General features: G+C 52.6%; 1 protein-coding gene and 2 long non-coding RNA genes across 4 annotated transcripts; 1 reads left to right on the top strand and 2 right to left on the bottom strand.

Annotated features, from left to right (window-relative positions):
• Nucleotides 1-726: 726 nt before the first annotated feature.
• Nucleotides 727-7,224, bottom strand: LOC135289994 (serine/threonine-protein kinase PAK 3-like). The gene is made up of 8 exons (XM_064403886.1): nucleotides 7,147-7,224; nucleotides 5,723-5,832; nucleotides 5,317-5,434; nucleotides 4,383-4,482; nucleotides 3,762-3,958; nucleotides 3,297-3,431; nucleotides 1,694-1,769; nucleotides 727-1,372 (listed from the first exon to the last, which is right to left on the bottom strand). The coding sequence occupies exons 2-7, from the start codon at nucleotides 5,764-5,766 to the stop codon at nucleotides 1,725-1,727; spliced, it is 639 nt and encodes a 212-aa protein (XP_064259956.1). The 5' UTR covers nucleotides 5,767-5,832; nucleotides 7,147-7,224; the 3' UTR covers nucleotides 727-1,372; nucleotides 1,694-1,724.
• A 2,957-nt stretch (nucleotides 7,225-10,181) lies between these two features.
• Nucleotides 10,182-11,611, bottom strand: LOC135291455 (uncharacterized). The gene is made up of 3 exons (XR_010354249.1): nucleotides 11,458-11,611; nucleotides 11,001-11,123; nucleotides 10,182-10,318 (listed from the first exon to the last, which is right to left on the bottom strand). It is a non-coding gene; the product is annotated as an uncharacterized LOC135291455 (long non-coding RNA).
• Nucleotides 11,612-20,642: 9,031 nt separating this feature from the next.
• Nucleotides 20,643-23,625, top strand: LOC135290407 (uncharacterized). Of its 2 annotated transcripts, XR_010353183.1 has the most exons (4): nucleotides 20,643-21,246; nucleotides 21,434-22,440; nucleotides 22,585-22,683; nucleotides 23,536-23,625. It is a non-coding gene; the product is annotated as an uncharacterized LOC135290407 (long non-coding RNA). The 2 variants fall into 2 exon arrangements; XR_010353182.1 differs by lacking the exon at nucleotides 23,536-23,625 and having other exon boundaries at nucleotides 22,585-23,472.
• The last annotated feature ends 1,169 nt before the right edge of the window (nucleotides 23,626-24,794 follow it).

Here is a 24,794-nt window from a genome sequence, read left to right as displayed (position 1 = left end):
CACAAGTCCAGGGCTGGGCAAAAACTGGCCAATGGGCAGCATTCCAAAGGCAGTGGAGGTGGGAGCTGATAAAGGAAGGAGAGCGTTCCCAATTCCAAACCACAGCAGAAGGCCCTTAGGAGGGACTTTCCATCTTTAAGAAGGAATGGCCAACTCAGAAGGGAATGTAGAGCCTTATTCCCTGGCTGACGAGGAAGGGAATCTTGCAGCAGGCTTGAGGGCGTATAGGACTTTTATTGTGAGTGCAGCTCCAAGCTGCCATTGCGGAGTGTAATCCTGAAGTGATCCTGGTCATGTCTTCTGCTTCCTGCATGACTTCACTGCACATTTCCTTTGTTTACATTTGAAAAGCCCTTCGAGATGGCGGGAGCCCATGGAATCTGTGGATGGAAGAATAGAAGTACAAAGAGTGAAAGATAAAATAGCAGCATTAAACCAGCTGCACAGCCCATCAATTTCTCGGAAGTATTTTGTCTCCAATGCCTGGCCACAAGTCTGGAGTCTAAAGGGAATCTAGGAAGCCAAGTGTTCTCATCACTTTGGCCAGACTAGCACACACACCTTCAACGCGGTCACTGGCTGGGTTACAGCCTTCTGCTGCATGTGAAACAATCCCTGCTCTTGTCTTTACTGCACAGGGAAGCTCAGGCAAAACCTACCCACTCTCAGCTGCCCTCAAAGGCAAAAGGAACACCCAAGTGCTCCCTGCCTGCATTCAAGGTCCGCAATAGATTCTCTAGGGAATCCAAAATGTCTCTCCCAATACCAAAGGGACGTGGAACATGTGCTCCAGTTCATGCTGAGGCACACCCACCATACACAGCTCGATCACACAAAGAATGCACAGGATGTACTCAGCAGCTTCAGGCACCTCCTCAGCTGCCTGACAGCCAGCCCGCTGCCACAGCTCTAGCCTGGCTCTGCAGGGGGCTTCCTATGGGACCTCCCTCCTTCTGAGACAAAGCTCTGGCTTTCCCATTCTCTTTGCGTCAGCAACGCCATTCCCACCTTCCTCAAACCTGCACTCCGGTAGCCTCACACCTGACCGCTCCTTTCCCTCCTGGCACAAAGCTCTCTCCAGCACTGTTTACCACGGGCCGGCTAAGAGCCAATGCCGCCCAGACAGACAGTGTTCCGAGAAACAGTGCCCATAAGGAGCGCACAGCAGTCCAAAGCAACACAGAAACTCTCTTTTCAAAGCCTTTGCCTTTTGGCTGGCTCTGCTTCGTACCTCTTCTCATTCAGCTTGCATGGTGGCAACTTCCTGCTTCGTCTCAAGCAGCCTTTCCTCCTGCTTCTTCTCTACCTCTGCCAGGAAGTTTGCCCCTTGTGCCAGCAGCTGCTGTGCCTCCAAACGCTGCCCTTCCAGCTCCTGGTGAGGGGAGGAAGACACTTCCAATGAAATCCCAGCCAAGTTCCCCAACTAATCAGTGGAAACTTCATGCCTCGCACCACCTCCCACCTGAAAAGTGCACATCAGTAGTGACTCTGTGGCCTCCAGCAATGCTGTCCTAAGCAGAAATGCAGAAGGAGGATCAGCAGGTGGGAGAAAAGGGGATGCCACCTTCCTTTCCTGCTCTGATGGCTGCCTGTTGCCTGGCCCCTCTCTCCTCAGGATTTCTACCTGCTCTCAGAGGCTCTGTTCTCCAAGTGCTCAGGTGGTCCTTCTCATCTCTTTTGCTTCCTGCATTACCTGGCTGCAGGGAGGACAGCAATCAAGGCTGTCAGAAGAGGCTTAAGAGAGGCTCCGCTGATTGCAGAAATGGATGCTGCCCAAGGGGAAAAAGAAACAAAACAAATCTAATTAAAAGAGACAAAGGAAAAAGGAAGCGTTATTTTCCAAACTGAGTTCCTAACAGGGTCAAGTTGGATTCCTCTAGTGCCCAGAAATAAACAGACATTGGACTCAAGAGCACCAGCAGCACATCTGCCTTCATGTGCAGCATGCCGCCATCACAGGCAAACACAGCCCAGAACTGCACTAGTCCATTCCTCATGGTGCTGTCACTTGCTGGGATTTTCGTCCTGGTACCACTGTGCGATTGCTTCTCGCTGTCCTAAGGATTTGTTCCTTTCAGAAAAGTCAACAGACTTATTCAAGCGCCTCTTTTCTACAGACATGGGCTATGTGAGTGAACAAGAGAGAAGTGGGGCATAAGGCATTCCTCAAGAGACTCCCAAGAGCTCTGAAAAATATTGATCCCAAGTTGTTCTCAGGAGCGCTGGAGATGCAGATTTTCAGCAGCAAGCCGGGAGCAAGGACACAAGCAGCAGGGTGCAGATGTGCTCAGCTCTGGCTTGCAGGAAGAGCAGTGTCTGCCTCAGCACACCCCACCTCCTCCTGTGCCGGCTGGCATCTTCCTTCACAGCAGGCAGAGCCAAGGAAGTGGTGCGGTCAGCAGCTCCTTGCCTGCCACCAAACCTGGCAGCAAAGCCACAGCCATTCTCAGCTACTTGACGGGGCCAGGCAGCACATGGGGCTGGCAAAAATCCTGCACAGCTGTGCCCGTTTGGCTGGCAGAAACCTCTAAGAGTGGGCCAGGAGGGACAAGCCGGTGCCCTCGGATGCTCACACTGAGCTCCTCAACAGCCCCCGTCTTCCCTCAGACCAATCAAAAACCGCTTGGCAGGGACTGCTTTCAATGTGTTCCTCAAGGCCCTGTCCCTGGCATTGCAATACTTCAGTGCCTTTGCTACCAGGAAAACCTGAATACACCACCCAAGAGCAAAAGAGGGCCACAGAAATGAGCAGAAGGTGGGAGCTCTCCTCTGAGGAACGGCTCAGAGAATTGTGCTTGTTTAGCCTGCAGAAGAGCAAGCTGCAAGGAGACTTCTCCGTAGTTGTAGGGGCTTCTAAGAAAGATGGGGACATATCCTTTAGCAGGGCTGATTGCAAGAGGACAAGGGGGGAACAGTTTTCACCTTAAAGACACTCAATTCAGACTGGCTCTAAGGAAGAAACTGTTTACTAGGAGCGTGCTGCAACACTGGCACAGGCTGCCCAGAGAGCTGGCAGGAGCCCCAAGCCCGGCAACATTCATGGTCCGCTTGCATGGGACGCTGAGCAACCCGATCTACTTGAAGTTGTCTTTGCCGCTGGCCAGGGTTTTGCACTAGGTGACCTTCACTGGGCCCTTCTAACCTCAAGCAGTCTTGGATCCAGGTTGGGTTTCATTAGGAAAGCACCCAGAGCAGAGATTACTCTGTGGGAGGCCCATCTGATTCCCTGGAGTTTGGCCGAGGAGCAAAGCCTGGCAGGGAACAGCTGTTTGGCCCGCAGCCGCTATGCCTTGTACCTGCAGAAGTTCCTTGGCAGAGCCTCGCCTGTCCACATCCATCTGCAGGCAGCAGCCCAGAAATTCACACAAGCCAGGGGGTAGCCTGAGCTTGTGCAGGTCTGGTACCCCTTGCTTGCCTATCAGGAAGTTGGCCTGAAGCAAAAGGAAACATGAGACTCTACGTGATTCTGCCATATCCTTCAGTGCTCACCTAGACCCCATCTTTTAAGCTGCAGTCTGCAGTAGCAATTTCTTGCCTAGCAGATGCTTAGAGAGGAGCCTTCTGTCCCAAAGGAAAAAAGGCCCCAGTGCAGCCCCAGCTATTCCAAGTTGCACCAGGCCTTGCCTTGACAGCTGATGTGAGCCCCAGGGACCTTTCTAGAAGTGGGTCTTGCTGGAAGCACTTCAAGCTCTGGGAATGGCATTTTGTCTGATGGACACGGAGGAGAAGGACACGGCTATCTGAGCGTATTTGCACCTTACCCTGTCACTGGTTTCCCGAACATAAGGAGGCTCTCCTGTGGCCATTTCTATTCCCACGATGCCAAGGGACCAGGTGTCCACTTTGGGGCCGTAAGGCTCTCTTCTCACAACCTCGGGTGCCATCCAGCAAGTGGTCCCGACCATCGACCTCCGTTTCCTCTGCTCAGGGCTGAGCAGAGCACAGAGGCCAAAATCAGCTGAGGAGAGAAACAAACACTGCTTCAAGTAGGAAACCAAGGAAAAGGGTTCCTCACTCTCAGCCCCAGAATGCAGTGCTGAATGGAGCTGGAAAAGCAGCTGGGCTCTCCTTGCTCAGGGCTGCAGCCAAGGACATGGGCAATTGTCCACTTAACAAGCCGCCCAGGATTCCCACCCTGACTTTTCCTCATTCCCCTGAACGTTTACACTGTAACTCACTCCCTTTGCAAGGAACACCCACAAACCAAAGTTACCCTGGATACCTTGTTGCTCTCTACACCACTCAGCACCTTACAGCTGTGCCCTGGGCTGGCAGAGTGCTCCCTGCCCTCTCCCCAGCGCCACTGCTGGGCACCGGGCAGCCTCTCCAAAGCAGCCCCACACCGCCTCCCCGCAGCGCTGCGCCTGACCAGGAATACCCACCCAACTTGACGGAGCCATCCCGGCCCAGAAGGATGTTGTCACTTTTGATATCTCTATGGATCACCTGGTTGGCATGAAGGAAAGCCAGGCCTTGCAGGCACTGCCAGGGGAAAAAGAAACAGGAGGCCAAAAGTTAGCCAGGTCTGATTTCATCACACCCAAAAAGTTGGCTGCTGCTGAAGATGCACAGATCTCCAAGGAGCAGTGAGCGCTGGCTGGAGGAAGAGCTTGCTGCTGCAACACTGGGAGAGCAGGATCTTTCCAAGGGAAGGCACGTTAGCTTTTGAGGGGGAAACGTCAGTCGTTGTTGCTCCACACTATCCCCTGCAAAGGCAGTCAGAATGAGCGCTGCTGCAGCGGCTGCGCTCTCCCCGTCCGGACGACAAACAATGGTTTGCCAAAAGAGGAAAACGTCCCCGCCTTGGATACCAAGGGCATCACAGTCGGGCGGGAGAATGGAGGACAAGGCTTATACGGCTGCCTGGACAGCAGACTTGGAAGAAGCTGCTTTGTCACTTTTCAGCAGCAAGCACCATGCTGGGTGCCATGCCATCCTTTGGAGTGGAGACCCGTGACACATGAGTCGCTCTTTGGCTTTGCCGCTGGTTGAAAACTGGCACAGCAGCACCTTTGCCCTTACAGGCAAAGAAGGCAATGCAGAAAGGCTCTGGGCTAAGGCTTGGAGAGGCAAAGTGCAGAAGAGAAAAGAAAAAGAAAACAGGCACAGAGAGTTCAACACCGGTAGATAAGAATAAAGAACAGACTACAGTAGGGGCAGGGACGCTGGCAGACAGCTCAGTCCACATGCTCTTTCTTCTCTGAAGCATAAGGGCAACACAGAAAGGAAGCTCTGAACAGGGAATCCCTCGCTTAGCGGCGCTTTCAAAGGATGAGCCTTGTGCAAGCCATCCCTAGCACGAGCAGGACCCCTTACCTCCCGACACACTGTTGCTATGTGTCCTACAGCCATCCTTCTCACGCTGACCACATCACCTAAGGAGCCTCCATCCATATACTCCAAGACCAGCAGGACAGCCTCATTGACAAGGTAGCTGCAAGATGAAAGCCACAGCATGGAGCTGAATGTGCACAGCTAAATTGCTGTACGGAAGAAAAGACTACAGCTGAGTTTTGTTTCCAGGTTTCTGAGATCAGACTTCAAGCTCTTTATGCCAGCAACCCCTCATGGCAACAAAATGCATTCTCCTCCCATGCCTGGTGAAGGGGTGGATTGATGTTCATCGAAAGATCCTTTTTCTGCCAGTGGCTAAAGAGCTTTTAAATCTTGGCCTTGCAAGCATGGAAACAAACATTCCCAGAAAATTACCAGAACTACTTACCTTTCTAGGTAGGTGACAATATTGGCGTGCTTATTTTCACTCATGACCAGGATTTCTTTCAGTACGTCCTCGCAGCCCTGGTGCTGGAGATTAAGTTGCTTTACAGCCACCTACGATGACATTGAAGACTCTTAGGGACAGAAATGACCAGAGGCTCTTTCTCCATGCACTCATGGGCCTGGATGCCTCGTCACCTTGGTAAAAGGGGACTCTAAACCATCAACCACAAAGCGCTAACAGAACTCTCTGCACCCGCAGACTTCTCAAATAAGCTTTGTTTAGCACTACTACGATCATTTACACATGTTTAACAAGCCAAAAATAATTTTGCTCCTGTGAAGACAAATTGAAACCACTGGAAATATGTTAGCATTTCTAGGGCTTTGGCCAGCGTTTCCCAGACGGCTGCCATTTCGATTGTGTGTCCAAGTAAACACACACATACATGACAGGGAAAATGCTGTCCAAAAAAGAACTCCAAAGCGACTCAAAGTAAAGTTACAATCCTAGCACATCCTAACTTCTTCAGTTTGGCTTTTGCAACTCTGAAGAACAATCTTGAACACGCTTTAGACTTGAAATTATTGAATGGGTTTAAAAATGACAAAGCCTTTCTGTGGTACACTACGGATGTGCCCCAGGTTAGAAGCACAGGGCTTAGGGCTTTCGGATGCCTCCTAGACCTCCCTCCAAGTGCACTTCCTGAGCGCAGCACTGCAGGTGGATAAGGAACTACCTTATCTAACTCCTTACTATTTCGGAAGATGGAATGTATTTGCTGAGAGCCAAAAAGGAGAATTCAGGACCCTGAACTTTTAGCCCCAAAGAGCAGCAGGACTCCCCAAGACACCACCATGTCTGCTCAGTACAGATAGCATCTCTCTAGTGGAATGTCACCGACATGTGAACTTCTTCTCATTCATCTGTGTGCGTGTATGTATGTTTTGGGGCTGGGGGGTGGGTGGGTGGGTGGGTTGTGTGTGTGTGTGTGTGTGTGTGTGAGCAAGGTTCCCTAAGACTGAAAGGCAAAACTGTGCTCCAGACAAGATCTCTCTTTCTTTAGGTCTTGCATTGTATTTTGCATCAGAACCACATGATGGAAAACAAAATATCTGTGTCTGAACCTGAGCTTAAGAGGAACCGGTGTGGAATGACAGCTCTTGCCATCAGCTGCTCTATGCATATTTATCTGGCAAATGGAAGCTAGCATGTCCTTCTCTGAAAGACACCGCTGCCATCGTCGCATTCATTCATTCAGGTAGGAAGGACAAAGTTTGCCCAAAATTCATTTTGCAGCCTGCCTCTAGACAGACGGCTTCTGTGGGACAGCCTTTGCAGCAAAGACAGGCGGCCCAAAGCTCTGGCCCCAGACCACATCACAAGGGAAAGCACTCAAGAGCTGCAAAATCTGCATGGGCACTTACCGCTTGTCCTGTGGCAGCGTTGAAGGCCTTATAAACAATTCCAAAACCCCTAGAATGAGAGCAGTGGCAAGAACAGAGAAGTTGTTCAGTGCTGAGAAGCAAAAGGCAGTGCAGGCAGGAGCTCTCTGCTGCCTGCAGTCTCTCTAAAACACTGTGCATTGTCTACTCTTCAGCCAATGGCACAACAGCCCAGCAGCCCTCAGCCATGCAGAATGTCCAAGCGAAAAGCTGGCTCACACAGGAAGAAAAAGGGCTGCTAGAAATCTCCAATGTACATGTGGGGGAGTTTGCTTTGCCTTGTCCTTCTTGTGTCTGTGCCTGTGGCGTGCCTTTGCAGGCAATGAAACACACAGTCCTGCTGGGCCTTCTCACCGCTCTCTTTTGATCCTACCTGCCCAACTCAGCCAACGCCACACAGCCTTTCTTATTTTCCTGACCACTGAATACTGTTTCCAGTAAAGTACTACTAAGAAATGCTACTGAGAGCTGTTATCAGGTGATAAGCTGCTCTCTCAGGCTTTCCTTCCTTCAGGAGTGTGGCCATACATTCAAAAGCATGTCTCCTGGGAAAAGAGGCAAACTGGTGCCCCATTTTTGAGGGACAAGAGGACTTCCAGGTCCTGCTCCTTGAGGCAGCCAAGACATTGTCAGCATCCAGTTTTCTTTGATGATGCCTGGTACTGCCTCAGCACTGAGACAGGGACAATCTGGCTCTGAAGATGCTTGCAGCTTGCCTGACTTCCCACGTGCTATTGCACCACCAAAATTCCTGGCCCGTGGTTCTGTAGAAGTAAGCGTGGCTGCACTCACCCACTGCCAATACGTTTCCATCCGGTGTACTTATTTTCAGGATCTCCAACACTCACCACACGCCCTGAAAGAAACAAAATGCAAGAAGCACACTTGAAAACAGAGATGCTGACTTCCAGGAGATCTGAAACCCAGCTCCACTCTCTGGGGCTCTGAGCAATTTATGGTCACTCGTTTAACATCAACAAGAACAACAAGAAGAGCAGCCCCAGCAAGACAGGCAGCTCTGCAGCACAGCTGGCCTGCACAGAGTCTGATTCTCCCACACTCTTTTGAAGGATTGTCTTGAGGGGAAACTAAGCCCACGGAAAAACCATCCGAGCAGACAGAGAACAGAAGAGAACAGGCACCAAGGCAAGTGGTTGTCACCTACAAACAACAAGGAGGGCTGAAGAATTGGGAGCCTTCACTTTCTTGGCAAGAAAGACTCTCTTGTGAGATTGAACCAAAGGTTTCATACTTCCAAAGATTCCATGCACTCTGGAATCTGGGATGAATTCTTATCAACATCTGCTTTTTTGCAGAGCAGAAAGGATATTGCAAAGTGAATTCCAGGAGAGGAGGGGATTTTCTCTTCCTCTCAGCAGCTTGCCTAAAGAATACCTTGGCATTTTTAGAGAACAGCAGCTCATGCTACATCCAAGAACAATGGCTGTAAGAATTAGAACCCTTTTCATTCAGGAGCAGGCTCAGTTCTGAAGACCACTTTGCCTGTCCCACATTTAGTGAAGAACGACAAGTGCTGGTCTTCAGTGTGGGCTGCAGCAGTCACTGGCACTGGACTTGGCCACTTGAACAGCACCCACGTGCCCCATCTTCCCAAAGGGCACAGCCCAGACGGGTAACAAGGACAGTGCCGCTGCTCAGGCGCTGCCGTGACACAGACACCTGCACAAATGAGATGCCGATCCTCTCACCAGTCCAGGTGGCAGCTGCAACCTCACAGCTGAGGAAGGCTCCAGCCCCTGCAGTCACAGCAGCCATCAGTGGCAGGGCAGCTATGACAAAAAGCTTGGCAAAGCCCATCAATGGCCACTGACAAGCACTATGGGGGAGCCAGAGGCAGACCCAGCTCCGTTCCGAGCTGTTGACCCTACTCAAGACAGAACATGATTGTTTTTGTGCTCAGACCCACGGAGGAGTCGATCAATCCACCTTTTGTCCCAGCAGCTGATGGCAGACACTGAGTAAACTGGGCTCGGTTCTCTACCTGACGGGTATTCTCTGACAGCACTGCACTGGCAGCTATTACTAGCTGTAAGAAGCAACTCAGTTGTACTGCAGAGTCACTAAGGCCTTGGTGTGCTTTCCTAGAGTGCAGGAATCTGTGCAGGGAAGGAGGCCAATGCTCCCTATTCCAAGAATATTTCCCAGCTGAGCATTAGCAGTGACAAAGTGCCTGGCAGCGGAGGAACATGCAGCAGAGGGGCTGCCGGCTTCCTCCTGAGAATTGCCAGCAGGGCACTTTTATCTGACCATGCCACATAGATGTGTCTTTTTGATGCATCTTCCTAAGCATACCACTAAAATTCCCAACAGGGATTGTAAAAATCTTGTGCTGGATTTCTTCTTGTGGGGACATTGAAAGCAATTCTTCATCTCTGACAGCTTGGGATTGTTCCAAGAATGTAACTTTTTAATTTATGGGGCAAATAGAGACCTCTTCCAATCTCATATGTGCTGTCACCTGATGTTCTCTTCAAGGAGGTTAGGCTAGTGGAGAAATCTTATCAAACCCAAACTGTGGAAGGAATAGTAGAAGTACTAACACTCATAAAAAAGCCCACTAGCATTCAACTAGCCCCACAGCCCATCAATTTCTCGGAAGTATTTTGCCTCCAATGACTGGCCACAAGTCTGGAGTCTAAAGGGAATCTAGGAAGCCAAGTGTTCTCATCACTTTGGGCAGACTAGCACACACACCTTCAACGGGGTCACTGGCTGAGTTACAGCCTTCTGCTGCTGGGGACACAATCCCTGCTCTTGTCTTTACTGCACAGGGAAGCTCAGGCAAAACCCACCCACTCTCAGCTGCCCTCAAAGGCAAAAGGAACTCCCCAAGTGCTCCCCGGCTGATCCCAAGCACAACACTGGCTTCTCTAGGGAATCCAAAATGTCTGTCCAAACACCAAAGGGAGGAGGAACATGTGCTCCAGCTCATGCTGAGGTACACAAACAGTAACACACTGCTCGATTGCACAAGAAATCCACGGGACGTACTCAGCAGCTTCAGGAGCTGCTTCTCTCTCTCCTGGCTTGAGCCGCGTGAACTGCTCATGCTCCGGTTTCCAGGCTGCAGACAGGAGGCCTCTTGGCAGGATGCTGCTGCTGCGGCACCTTTGATGGGGGATCCTGCGTCCATCTGGGACAAGAAATTTTTTTGTGTCAGAAAGGTGCCTGGCAGGGATGCCCCAGATACAGCATTTCAAAGGCAAGCCCATAGCAACAACACTGGTGTTAGGCTGCAAGCTGAGCTGTCAACTCTTCCTCCTTCAATCAAACCCAAACAAGCAGTCAGAGGCTACAGCTTGTCACAGGCAGCCGTAGTAGAGACCGTGAAAGGGAAAGGCCAAGGTTACACTTCACCCTCTTCTGAGGACTGCATTCAGCATGGACAGGGACAACTTGTTCAGAATCTGTGTGGCTCACCATGCTCACCTGAACAAACGCCGCAAAAAACAAAGGGAGCACTAAGAGGCCAGCAGAAATACATTCAGAGGATTGCTGGCCCACCAAGCAAAGCACTAGCCCTGCTACCCAGGGCAGCAGCTGACATTCAGGGGCCCAGGAATTGTTCTACCATCACACCCAGTGTTTTCTCTCTTCCCGTCTCAAAAGCACTTCTATTCAGCCACTTCTTGCTGCTTCTGTACCCAGCTCTAACCCTTCCATTATAGCTCTTCTTCCTGCTGCTCAGAGCTAGAGTCTGCCAGGCTCTGTGCTTCCAGTGCCTGCAGTAGTCCTTGCCTCCCCTTTCCTGAGACCTCTCCGGTTCATGCCCCCATCAGTGCCCTTCCCTCTGCTACCTGCCTAGTCAGGCTCACCTGCCCATTCTCCCGCTCCTCAGTCAGCTCCTGCCTCAGCTGCTCCTTTTGGCTCAGCTCTCTCTGCAGCTGGCACACCCTGGCTAACAGAGCAGCCTTCTGACGCTGCTCTTCCTGCAGGAGCTGCACACAAATGAAGAGAAGACAGCTTTAAACTTCCCACACACCACTTGATTGATCAACCAAGACTGATGTGCTCCCGCTTTCCAAAAGCTTTTTGTCCTCATTCTCGTATCATATCTAAAGGGCCAGCTAAGAGACAATGCCTCCCAGACAGACAGTGTGCAGAGGAGCAGTGCCCATAAGGAGCCCAGAGGAGTCCAAAACAGCACACAAACTCTCTCTCCACACTCTGTGCCTCTTGACTGGCTCTGCTCGGTAGCTTTACTTGTTCAACTTGCATGATGCCAATTTCCTGCTTCATCTCAAGCAGCCTTTTCTCCTGCCCCCTGGCTACCTGTGCCAGGAAGTTAGCCCGTTCCTCCAGCTGCTCCCGAGCCTTCACATGTTGTTGGTCCACTTGTCTCTGCTGATGAGGAGAAGAGACACTTCCAGATGAAGTCCCAGCAATGCTCCCCAAAGAAAGAAATGGAAGCTTCATCCCTCCAACAACCCCACCCCCCCCACCTGAAAAGTGCACATTACTTGTGACTTTGTGCCCTCCAGCAATGCTGTTCTAACCCAAAATGTAGAGGGAGTGTCAGCAGGTGGATGGATGGAGATGCCACCTTCCTTCCCTGCTCTGATGGCTGCCTGTTTTCTGGCCCCTCTCTCCTCAGCATTTCTGCCTCTTCTCAGAGGCTCTCTTCTCAAATTCCCCCTGCCCTTTCATCAAGGAAGACCTGCAGATGCACTGCAGGACCAGGACGAGGCCAGCGCCTCGATCAGCCAAATCACAAGGCAGGCCACCAGCTGAAATACCAGCAACGCGGGGCCTCTTGCATCTGCTTCAGGCCCAAAGGGCAAACCTCTGTCCACCACGGGAGGACAGAAAGCAAGGAACCCAGCTGCTGGGACTGCACTTGGCAGCAAGGTCAGCAGCCGTCTGCTGCATGGCACAAGGCTGTGGGGAAGACCCTGCCCCTTCGCTGCCATGCTTTGGGGGGCAACCACCCAGCCTCCTGGGGAACTTGGCTGATGCCCATCCTGAACCTGTGGCTGCATATACCATCCCAGCACTGGCCTCTGGCTCTTCACAGGCCTTCAAGTCTGAGCCCTTGGAGCCCTCTGCTGCCTGGCTCAGCCACATGTGGCCTACAGCAGATGCTTGTGGCCATGTCACATACTCATAAGCCAGCCCAGCAAACCTGCCTGAAATCTTCAGGTGTCTATTGTTTCTTACCAGTTCTTGCACCAGCTTCCTTTTCTCCTCTTCCTGAGCAGAGTGCCAGAGTCTCAGAGCCTTGCCGCACTGCTCTTCTGCCCAGCGGAGCTGCTCAGCCATGTCTTCACATTGCTGCTGGCTGAGAGCTCTTACAGCCAGCAGCTCACGACGAAGGCCCCTCACGTCCTCTGCAAACATGACACACGGCAGCAGTCAGACACTGCACAAGCAGAGGAAGCTGCTGACTTTAAGCCCGTTCTCTTTCGGGCAAGGAGGGACCTGCCCTCAGCTGCTTCTCTCCTCAGAAGCCCTGCACACCCAGCTGGCTTTGCAGCAGCTGCACTGGGCAGGGCCATCACCAGAAACAAAGTGCATGAGGCTCTCACCCAGTATCGCCTCCTTGGCCTGCGTGGCCGTGCGCACTTGGGCTTCCACACGGCTCCTGGCCATCTCCAGCTCCGATATGCGCTGCTGAGCCTCCAGCAGGCTGCTTTGCAGGCTCTCCTTCTCCGACCTACAAGTTGTGAAGATGAAGAGCAATTGTTCCTGGCACACAGGGATAGTTTCTGCATAAGATGTGCCTTGAGATCCCTCCACCTTAGTATGGAAAATGGAAACTCATGGAAACTCAGATACAGCAGCACTCTTTTACCGCTTTACATAGCAAAGCAGGCCCCTCCAGGTGCCTGGGCAGCCTTTCCTCATGACCTAGCCCGGCTGAGTTTGGTCTCAGCAGCCAAAGCTGAAATTGCTGTTGCCTGACCTATCACACACGGGCGTGCCCGCCAAGTATGTGCAAAGGAACAAAATCCCAGCCTCTCTTCTGAGCTCATCAGCACTTCCAAGTCACTTGGCAGGTGCAGGACAGAGCAGTGCTCTCCTGGCTGACTCCTCAATGTTTCATGCCATTCATTGTGTACTTCTAGGTACTTTGTTGGCCGGGCACTCTCTAAGTAAAAGGGATAAGGGAATTCACCAAATGGTATAGTGACATCTCCAGCTTCTAGAAGGATGAGTAGGAAAACAGAACTAGGTTTTAATCTCCACAAGAACTCTCACGGAGGAGGGTGGGACAGATATCCCACCAATTAAATGCCTGCAATTTGATGAACAAGACCACTTGCTACCTTCATTGTTGGCTAACTAAGCCAACAGTGCCCAAATATCTTGGCACTCTTTAAAAAGGAAAAAGAACCAGCCAAAGGGGACCTTGACAGGTTAGAGACGTGGGTGGGTAAGTGGGCAAGAATCAGTGCTCAGCAAGAATCCCCAGACATGGTCAAGAAGTCACAAGACCTTTCCCTTCTGCTGCTGCTGCTGCTGTTTGTAAGCAGTTCTAGGTTCTGCACCATCCTTCACAAGAGTGAGCTCTGCAGGGTCTCAAGGTTTTCAGCATGACCCTCCAGCTTCACCTGAAGCGTCACCGCCCCACTCACATCATTCACATGTAAGAGCTTTGAATTCTGAAACTCCCATGACAAACTACTTGGCAAGGAAAGACTGATGGTCAGATGCACCGAAGGAGAAAGCAATACCACAGGGAAACTTCCAGTTTCAGCAACCTTCTGCACAGTTTCCCTGCTACTCAATTCAGTGCCAAGCGGCTTGCTTTGCATTTGTCACAGGAATGTGCAAGGGGTCCCAAGCAGGCACCCAAAAAGAGCTTTGAGAACTTGAGCTGACAGAAAAATAACATTCAGATCACAGTAGCCTTTTCTTTTTGCTCGTGTCTCTTTGCTTCACTGCCAGCAGGCAGTAAATCTTCATGCTCAGCACCTTTGTAATTCCAGACCTTCAATGATGTCCCACCCAGAGTCTCCTCCCTGCCTTTACCTGGCCTCTGCCAGCTGCTCTGAAAGGCCTTGTAGGTCCCGCTCCGTGGCTGCCAGTCGGGCTTCCAGGGCAGCGTTCTCTTGCGCCAGCACCGCCTTCTCTCTGCACACCTGGGACAGGGTGTGCCCTTGGCGAGAGAACTCCTGGAGCACCTTCTCCAGGCCCCTGTGGGCTGGCCGCTGCCGCCGGCAAACCTGGAAGTGGGGGGGGACACCATTTTTCAAGAGCAACAACAACAACAACAACCCAGTCGCAGTCTTAGCTTGCTGCCAGAAGCAGCGTTCTGGGGGGTCTTGCTAGGACTAATCCCTCTCCCACAGGTGCATCCTAGGAACAAGGTGAGCGTACCTTTGGCACAGCCAGAGGAACCGCTTCCTTCAGCAGATCCCTCTGAGGCTGCCGTTCCTCTGCTGTCTGTGCCGCCACTTCAGAAGCCCTCTCTAGTGAGGAGTGGCGCTTTCTCTCAAACGCAGCCAGCTCCTTCCATCTATGGCAAGCAGACAAACAAGCCTTTAATTGCAGCACAGTCTCCTTGCAAAACCAGGACTGTATACCATGTCCCACACAGGGCAGTCTCAGGGCCTTCCCACAGCCCTCTGCTTGCACCTCAAGAGAATGCTGCAATTCCCTGCCTAGACTAGCATCTCTCTTTCTTGTCCATGCAGGTGAAAGAGTCACCACTGAGCAGGCCAAACAAGCTTCCCGAAGTCACAGAACACTTCCAGAAAGCTCAGGTACTCTCAGTGTAACTGCTTCCTGCCTGCTAGGTCTTATGCTCCTTTCTGATTACAGTGGATACTGGACTTGCCAAAGATCTTCTTTGGCTAAGACATGCTTGATAAGCCCAGGTGACTCCTCCCACAATGACTCTAGCTTTCACTAGTGAAACAAGGGAAGAGCCTTGCAAGCTCTAGTTTGGGGAGGATGTTTGGACGATTTTCCAATCCACGTATCTAAGGATGGTTTAGGCTGGCAGAGATCCCAGGAAGCCTCCAGCCCAGTCTTCAGCTCCAAGTACTTGGGGTCAGCATTGGGACAGGCTGCTCAAGGCTCTATGCAGCTGGGGCTTCTGAATTTCTGGGGGTGGAATCTGCACAAGCTCTCTGAGGCGCTTGTTCTGCTGCATGATTGCCTTTGCAGGTCAATGTCCTTAAGCCCAGCCTGAACCTCCCTTGCTTTCACTCGGGTCCACTTCAGAAAGCTTTTTGTCAAGGTTTAAGAAGTGAGTGCCAGCAGGCAGCTGTGCTCTACGCTGGTCAGCAGCCAGACCTGCCCTGGGCTGCCTTCCCCAGTCTGTGCTGAGCAAGTCCAACAAGGAGAAAGCTAAATTGCTTCTTTGACACTGGGCCTCCTAAAGCCCAGCAACGCCCACCCCTGCTCAGAGAAAGTGAGAAAGCTCAACACACACCTCAACTCCTGAGCACCACGCACTCGATCTGTGCTCTCCTGCCCCTCCGCCTTTCCTGCCTGGGCCCAGGAGTCCTGACTGGCAAGGACCTCGCCTAGCGGGACCTGCAAGGAATAGGCAGGGAAAAAACACAAACAAGCAATAAGGAGCAGGGCAGTTGGCTCCTGAGAGCTGGCAGAAGCAGCAAGCAGAGACACAGCTCACCTGAAGGCAAAAGCTGTTGTGTGGGGCTGTTTATGTGGTATTGATGTGGTGTTTATGTGCCAACTAACCCTCGAGTTGCTCTGAAGTGTCTGAGTAGAAGCAGGGAACATTTCCCTGCTCAGCTCTGGTCAACTGACTTCCCCTCGGGGTTTCAGGCCTGTGAGAGCAGCCAATAGGAACTGCATTCCAGCCCTTCACAGACAGACCTTGTCTCTGCCATGCAGAGCTGCTCAGGAGACTTCTCAGCAAACCTGGCTCATGTCAAAGTTAAGGGCGTAGTCCAAGCTGTGACTGTAGCTGCCTAGATAGGGCGTGGAGAGGGGTGGGTCCCAGCAGGCAACAGCGGCTCCTCTGCACCCCACAAGGCTGTGAACTGCGCCTTGGGACCTCTCTCTGTGCTGGCAGCAGGGAGCCTGCACAGACTCTGTGCACAAAGGGGCTGACTTTCACACCAGTAGCACTAAAGGACATCATGCTAGTGCTTCTTTGACACCAAGGGAAGTTCACAGTCCCTGTGAGAGTGCCAGGAAAATGATGTCTGCATGTGAATTTTCCCTAGGGCCAGTGGCTGGGCTGAAGAGTGAGCTCATGGCAGGACTCCAGCCCACAACATCTTCAGCCACAAAGGGCAAGGGCTGCCTGCTCAGAAACTTGCAGCTCTGCACTGCACCAAAGCTTTGCACTCAACCAACCAAAGTTGCCACTGATTGGTGCACGATACTCAGGCCCTGGATCGACAACACCCGGAGGTTTGTTGTCCTTTGTGTCCCCTTTAGCCTCTGGAGGAAGAGAGCCAGCCAGAGGAGCTTCTGCCACTGCTGTGGTGCTCTGCAGACAGGCAGCATCATGAGGGACAGGGAGTAACCTGTGTTTTAGAACCTTGTTTCTCCTGAGCTCTACACCCAGCTGTCCTAGAGCAGAAGTCATGAATTTGGATAAAAGTGGGATGCTCAGTCATTAAACCTCAATTCAAGTGCTCAGATGAGACTAATGTTGAGACAGGATTGCACATGCAGCTGAGGGAGATATTTCAGGCTGGCTACAATCAGCATGTGGCCTCCTGTCTGCAAAGCTTGACTTTCATTAGTTAAAACCTCTTCAGTGGAAAAGGAGGAAATGGATGGAATCCTTCTGGTAGTGTTCATGCAGACGTTGACGTGGACTTTCTTTCGGCCTGCCGGGCTGGCACTCTACTGCAACAGGCCAAGCCCACAGCTTTCTCCACAATCTTCAGACACCAGGCATGTCAAGGGTGCCCGTCCCACTCACCAAAGGGCGTGCTTGACTCCTTCCACCTCTGAGGCGATCTGCCGGGGGCAAAGGAAAATGAATCAGGGGCTGTTAGAAAACTGTTTGTGCTGAGGAATTCCACAGCACGAGTCCACGCAAACAGAGAGCAGTTTCCCTTCACAGCATCACTACAGGAGCAGCACTTCTTTAGCACAGCAAGCAAGACTGCAGGCCAATAGCCTGGGCTGTGTCTACCTTTTGCTCGGCTTTGTCACTAAGTAACTAGAAACTTGGCCCTGAGGATGCCAATTGTTCCTTAGCAGTCAGTGCCTACATTGGAGCTCATTGTCCGGCCTACAGCTAAAGCAGCTTTTTTCTCCTCTCTTTCCTGGACTTGCTTTTTCTTTTTGTCAATGGCATGCAGCATGTCCCATGCGGTTGCTGTAACCAATTCCCCACAAAAGCTTTCACCACACCACTCTTAGCGCTTGCTTAGCTGTTGGGACACAGCACAGGCCCAGCTCTGGGCTTCAGGAGCACACACCAAGTGCTCGGCACTTTGCGCTTCAGCGCAGAGCCAATGGCTCTTGGAGCACACAGAGGGGGTCCAGTAAGACAGGCGCATCCTTTAAGGATGGAATGCAGAAGAAAGATGCTTTTCCTCAGGTCTGGAGAGAAGCGCACAGTTTTTAGAAGGACACCTGCAAAGCTCTCCCAGTTTGCATGTTCGAGGTTCCTACACCCTGCTGGGCAAGACACACCCCCTTTTCAGCTGAAGCTCTTGACAGGACCTTTGCCAAACATATGGCATCTTTATGCCATTTCTGTTCCAACGTGCTGCCCCAAGAAAAACTCTTCTATTTACCAGCCAAACGACGAAGAGCTTTCCGAGAAGCCGCCAATGAGAAGGCGCTGCTGACTGCTCTACGGACTGCCTCCATCCTTTGAGCAGGGCTGCTCGAGTCCGTAGGCCGGGAAACAAAAATAGAAAAAACCCCACTTGCACAAGTCCTGAGACTGTGCAAGTAAAAAGGGCAAAAACAGGACACCTGCACGAGTCCACGGACTCTGCAAGAAAATAGAGAAACAGAAGGACACCCGCTGTAAGCTGAGAACAGCTGAGTCGAGGTGATCCTCCTGCAAGGAGCACGCCAAGAGCTGCTCTGCACGCTGAGCCTTGCGGGCACCAGGAAAACCTCCTGCTGACAACGCTGTGACGTGGCAGCCCTCTGCTGACATCACAATAGCAGCCGCTCTGGCATGTTCTGTGAATTCATGCATAGCAACCAAACCTGCTCTAGGGCTCACACAAAAGAAAAGCCCGGAAAATTCTCCTCTGACCCAAAGCAGCACAAAACCCCTTGCAGTCCATAGCCCGCAGCTCCAAGGATCCCAGAGTAACACAAAACAGGCACCAAGCCCATACACCCTGTATGCCAAGCTGAACTCTGTGAAGCAGCCAGCATGTGAGGAAACCAAAGGCAACGTGCCCTTTTGGCCAGCAGCGCTTCTGACTAAAACCAAGAACAGCTGCTTAAATGCTGTGGATGAAATCATGCTTTGCTAATATCCTGGAGAATTCCCTCCATTGGAATGCCTGTCATTCCCACCCCTTTGCTGCATGGCTAACATCAACCAGCAAACTGTAGGGCTTGCTGAAAGAAGAATGATAGCTAAGTGGGGAGAAAAAGCCAAGGAACCAACGTGCTGCACACACAGCACACCGCTGCTGCACAGTTAGGGCACCTCAAAGAAGCCTTGGGGGCCTGTGCCTCACCTCTGGCAGCTTCCCTGCAGTATGCATCTGGGAGTCACAGGCATCTGACTCTAATGGATACACAGAAAGAAGCAAAAGAACCTTCCATCCCAATGTGGGACAATGTAGAAGCTGGTGGGGGGAGGAAAGCAGTGCACCGAAATGGGCAAGTCCCACCCAAAAGGCAGTCATGAGGCAGAGACCAAATCACTCAGCTGGTGGGCACACCTTAGGAAGGCAGGCTCAGGAAAACAGAGCAACCACAAGCCTTCCAAAGTTTGGAAGCTTCCTTCGCCCTCCTCTCCTCTGCCTTTGAAACCAGGTTTTTCTTCTCCCTCCTAAAAATACCTTCTTGAGCATGGACAGCCAGTGCCTGGAAAAACCACCAGGTCTCAGTTAAAAACTACAAAGAATGGAGAAAGACCTGGGCTTTTCTTGTTTGCCTGCTTTTGCAGCCGTGCTAGCATTTGGGAAGGGCTCTACACAAGTCCAGGTGTTTCCCAGCCCCACGACCACCTCTGGCATGAGCCCAGCAAGTGGAGTGGAGAGAGCAGCTGGTCAGACGCCACATGTGACATCTGGGAGGCTGCATGTTGTCCTGATGCAAATTCCCTCTGCCTGTCAGACTGAAAGTCAGGACAACTCTCAAGGAATGCCTGATTAGATGAGGAATACCTTTGCATCTACAGACCCAATATTTGTGCCTTACTGGTCTCATAATGCCAAGGCATTAAAATGTTCCTGGGTGGCCTTAATTTCCTCTAGGTTAAGAGATCAGGGAATAGTTTCAATCATGCACTGCTTACAAAACAGTCCCCAGAGCCATGCATACCGTTTTCTGCCCACCATTCACAAAACACTGCCGTTTCCTCAGAGCAAAGCAACAGAAAGCTCTAGCAGGCTGCCCCACCCCAAGAGTTTCCAACCACCTTTTTCCTCTACTATCTACGTGCTATGTTCTCAGCAAAAGTGGTTTCTGCCAGCACGGTGGACTCAGATCATTCATCCATGTGCAACAGCACGTGCTGGTGCTCCAGCCTGAGAGCTGGAAGTCAGGAACTTGGGCACCTGTGCTTTGAGATGCAACAGCAGCCAGAGAATGAGGCTGAGGGTGACAGCTTGGGGACGAGGCTGGCCCAGCAACAGCATGGCACACAAGCTGTGGAGGAGACACTGTCTGCATGACAGCCCTAATAACGCCACGCAAACCCCGACAGTTTTACACATTTATTGGACGCTGGTTGCTCTGCATGTATGTCTGTACTGCTGCCTTTCTAACCTTTGGGAAATGGTCAGAGCTAGCAGGATTCACCCATTATCAGGAGCTGATGCAGCCTGGGAACCTGCTGATTTACAGAGGCTTCTGGCTTTCCAGGTGAAGCCAAGGCAAGCCCTGCTGCTGCTGCTGCTGCTGCTGCTGCTGCTGCTGCTGCTGCTGCTGCTGCTGCTGCTGCTGCTGCTGTGCGAGAGGGCCCTAGCTGGGCAGGGATGGCACCCGTGTGCCACGGGCTGTTTCTCCTTGCAGAGCTGGGCGGTGCTTTTGAGGCAGTAATGACAGCTGGTGGGAGAGAGAAGGGATCTTTTCCTGCACCAGCACTCATGGATGCACTAGGGCCACCTTCAGGGGAGACATTTGGCCCCACAAAGTCAAGCAGAGGGACACAGCTGGAAAAGGCTTCCTTTGCAGCCTTCTTTGCTCCTGGAAAGAAGGGAGCCGAGTGAGAGGACGGGCAGCAGGGCCCGATCCCGGCCCGGGCCTGCAGGGAGGGGCGGCTGCCGCTGGGCGGCGCCATGGGCAGGGAGCGCCCCTGCGCGGGGCGGGCGGGGCGCCATGGGCAGCCGCCAGGGGGCGCCCGGGGCGGGGCGGGGCCCCTGTGTGAGGGGGAGAGCCTCGGGCAGTGCGGAGCCACAAACGGGACTGTCCGTCCGCAAGGCACAGCGCCAGGGCAAAGCACAGCTCAGGCGCAGCCTGACCAGGAAGGGAACGCTCCCGTGCACTGCTAGGTGTTTTGATTGCCAGTCCTGCGCTGAGCTGGCAGGCCACAAAGCCTCCTCAAGCACCGCTGCCTCCTCTCCAGGCTTCCTGCACTTCCTTTGCTGACAGGGTCCCAGCAGCCCGGCTGCAGGCAGGCTCAGCTGATGTTACAAAGCGCTGCTGTCCAAAAGAAAAAAAGACAAAAGGCAAACCAGAAAGGAGCTATTTGTTGCCAGGCTGAATTCCTCACAGGCGGAGGCAGGATTCCTCTTGTTCCCAGAAAGGTGCAGAAAATGCGCCCCGTACATTCATGTCTATGACCAGGCTATTGCAGGTCAGCGTGACTCACAATCGTTACCCAGGTGTCTTCAGCTGGTTGGGATTTTCCCCTGAGAGCAGCCTGAGAATGCTGCTTGCCGTCACAGGCCTTTGATCCTTCCAGGAAACTCCACAGACCCATTTAGCTTCCTCCTTTCTAGGACATGGCCCGGGTTAACTGCCAAGAGGATGAGCAGTGTAAGCCGTTCCTCAGCAAATGCCAATCCCCCTAAGAAATGTGGATTCCAGTGGGATTTAGGCCCAAGTGCTGTTCTCAAGAGCACTGAAGTTCAGGGGTTCAGCAGCGAGACAAGAGCAGGCAGCTTGGCAGGCCTCCACCATCTCCAGCACTCACCTGCCTTGAAAATTGCTCTGCTTCCTCTAGGCCTTGGATGAACTGCTGCTCTTGACCTGCGGCCTTCTCCTGTTACCCATGAGGCTGGCACCTGAGGCATTTGTGAGGAGGTCTAGAACAAAATGACACAGGAGAAATCCACAGAACCTGCGCTTGGGATCGTTTGCCCCGTTTGGTGCTTGCAAGTGTCCGCAGCAGACGTGGAGTTGGCAGTTCAGTCAGCTATGCGGCCCAGAAAGGAAAAGGCTCCGTTAGCTGAGGGAAACCAATTTACTCAGCACCTGCAGGCCAGAAATGAGGGTGCAGCAAATGACTGAAAAACACAGTATATGATACAGCACATATCCTCAATGGGCATGCCAGAGATTTCAAACCCACATCCATGCAGGAATGTGACCTTGCAGCTATCGCACAAGCCAAAGGGAGTGGCTTTTTGCAAAGACACCAGGAGCTCAGTGTGGGACACAGAACTTTTTCAAGAGGTGGACTGACCTGGGAGCTGGTGGAAGCGGAGAGAAGGGGCAAATGCGCCCATGGGTGCACCCACACTCTGAGGGCTGCTCCAAGGGCACCCCCTGCCATGCACAGGACATGGGCACTGCCCCGTGCAGAGGACATGTCCCTGCCATATTGACAACACCAACACTGCTCCAGTGTCATGCAAACACACATGGGTGGTTTGTTAGTTGCCATGTTTTCCCCACTACAAAATCATTCTTCCTTCTGTGAATCCTGCAATGTGCTGGTTGATGTTAACCCTGCAGGAAATGGGCAGGAGTGACAGGCATTGCAATTCAGGGAACTAGTTTTAGTCAGAAGCATTGGTGGCCAAAGTACAGGGTGTGTGAACTTGGTGCCCGTTCTGCGTTACTCTTGGATCCTTTCAGCTACGGGTTATGCACTGCAAGCGGGTTTTGCGCTGTTTTGGGACAGCGTGCGCCCTTTCAAAGGAGTCCTTTTTGTCGCCTGATGTTGTAAAGTCTGTGGACAAATGCAGGCATCCTTTTTTATCGCCCCTGCGACTGTAGGGTTTGCAGGTATGTGCAGGTGTCTTTTCCTTTTGCCTTCTTCCTATACAGTTGGCCGATTGCTGCGGGCGTCCGCTTTTTCATCTTTTCCTTGCAGAGTCTGGGGACTTGTGCAAGTGGGTTCATGTTGCATTTTTGTTTCCTGGCCTGCAGACTGGAGCAGCACTGATGAAATGATGGAGTGAATCTGTAGAGCAGTTGGCAGGCCTTTCTTGCTGGTGTCATCCCACAAAGTTTTTTATGGTCCCATGGGTAAGTAGAAGTATTTTTGCTGGGGCAGCAGATTGAAACAAAAATGGCATAAAGATGCCATATGTTTGGTAAAGCTCCTGCCAAGAGCCTGAGCAAAAAATGGGGTGTCTCTTGCCCAGCAGGGTGTGTGCGGGTATCCTTCTTTTTCCCTGTGGCTGTAGACTCTGCAGACACATGGAGGTGTCACTTTTTCTTCCTTTCTCTTGTACAGTCTGTGGATTTGTGCAGGTGTTTCTTTTTTCCTTCCCTCTTTTGCTGTACACTCTCCAAAATTGTGCAAGCATCCTTATTTTTCCATTGTAGTTGCATGGTCTGGGGCTTGTGCAAGGGTGCATTTTTGTCCTCGTTTCACTGCATGCACTGGGCATTCTTGCAAGTGGTGCTTTTTCCCTTTTTGTTTCATGGTGTGTGGACTGGAGCAGCATAGCTCAAATGATGAAGTGAGTCCATAGAGGAGTGGGCAGCACTTTTCCCGGCCCGAGCTCTGCTGTTAAACAGAGCGGCCGCCTGACCCGAGCCGCCGGTGCCCCGTTCAGATGGGGATGCCCGGCCTGGGTCCCTTGCGGGCCGTAGGGGGGAGGTCGGGGACCGTTCCCGGCCCTGGTCCAACACGGACAGCTGCGTCTCGGCTGCAGGGAAAGCGCAGGAGGCCCTGCAAGAGCGATTCCGCTGGGATCGCTGCTGCTGCGCGGTGGCTTCGGCACCGTCTACTCAGGGACGTGCCCCACAGATGGCGCCCCAGTGGGTGGAGGGGCTGAGATGGGGCGGTGGAGGGGGAGTGCGGAGGAATAGGAGGATGGGGCTTGGCAGAGTGGGATCTGAGCTCAGGATGCTGCACCCCTTCACTCGCAGGTGGCCATCAGAAGTGTGTCCTGGGATGGCATCCCTCATTGGGACGAGCTGGAGATTGACCGGGGCCAGCGGCAGAAACCGGCATGTGATGGGCGGGGTAAGCCAAGGCCGGGCAGAGTGGAAAGCGCCAGGACGCCTGGAGGGGGAGCGGGCGTGTGCTCAGTGGAGGGCTGAGATCATCCTTGGCTGGGTGAGAGCTTCCAGACCCCTGGCATGACATCAGCCCCACTGATGCCATTGTGGTCTTCTTGCAGCCCGAAGGAATCCGCGTACCCAGGGAGATGGAGCTGCTGCGCAAGGTGTCCAGTGGGTTCCATGGTGTTGTTCAGCTCTTGGATTGGTAGGAGCTCCCGAACAACTTCTTATTGGTGCTGGAGTGCCCTGAGCACTCGCAGGACCTCTTTGATTTCATTCTGGCATGGGGGTGCCATGACGGAGAAGGTGGTGCAGGGGCTGTTCCTCCAGGTGCTGGAGGCCTTGCCACACTGCAGCAGCTGTGGGGTCCTGCACCAGGAGGTCAAACCAGAGAACACCTGGCCCTGGGACAGGCAAAACTGATGGACTTTGTCTCTGGCATCTACCTCCAAGACACAGTGCACCCAACACTTTGCAGGTGAGCCCACGCAGGGCTCTGCTCCTGGTGGGCCCCGGCAACCCATGGCCCAACCTGATTATGGCTCCAGGGATTGCTGCGTTTGCTGCCAGTTTGAGACACACCTATGAGCTACAGAGAGCTGCCTGTATGAGACAGAAGGAACGATCAGAAGAATCATCCCACCTTCTCTCGCTGCTAAACCAGTTCATCTCTTCCTCATAAAGACAAAGTGCAGTGTTTTCTGTGCATCCATGGCAGCTTATTGACCTGCAGAGCTGAGAGGCTTTTTCCCCTGCTGCTTTGCTACAGGCAGATTTAGCAGCACTATCTAACACGGAGATACACAGAGGCACCACAAGCAACTGACTTTGTGCCACCTAAACTCAAAGGGCACTAGTCTCCGCAGATGGAGATGGAAGAGACTCACACACTCCCTGTTTGCTCTGTTGATGCACACGTGGCCGGCACGGCTTTTGCGGATGGAGAATAACAAGGGACAGCTCCCTCAGAGCCCTGCAGCCCAGAGATCTGCAGGGCGCTATGAGCACCTGGCCTTATAGGTGACCAGTTTGGCTGGGATGGAAAGCAAGCACCAAATCCTCGCTGACTTCAGTGGCAGCAGCAGCAGTGCCTGCATCTGATGCCTAGGTCTGAGTCTGGGCTG

This window comes from Passer domesticus, chromosome Z (genome assembly GCF_036417665.1).
Source record: "Passer domesticus isolate bPasDom1 chromosome Z, bPasDom1.hap1, whole genome shotgun sequence".
In the NCBI taxonomy this organism is placed as follows: domain Eukaryota; kingdom Metazoa; phylum Chordata; class Aves; order Passeriformes; family Passeridae; genus Passer; species Passer domesticus.
This window is presented reverse-complemented; position numbering and strand designations above follow the sequence as displayed.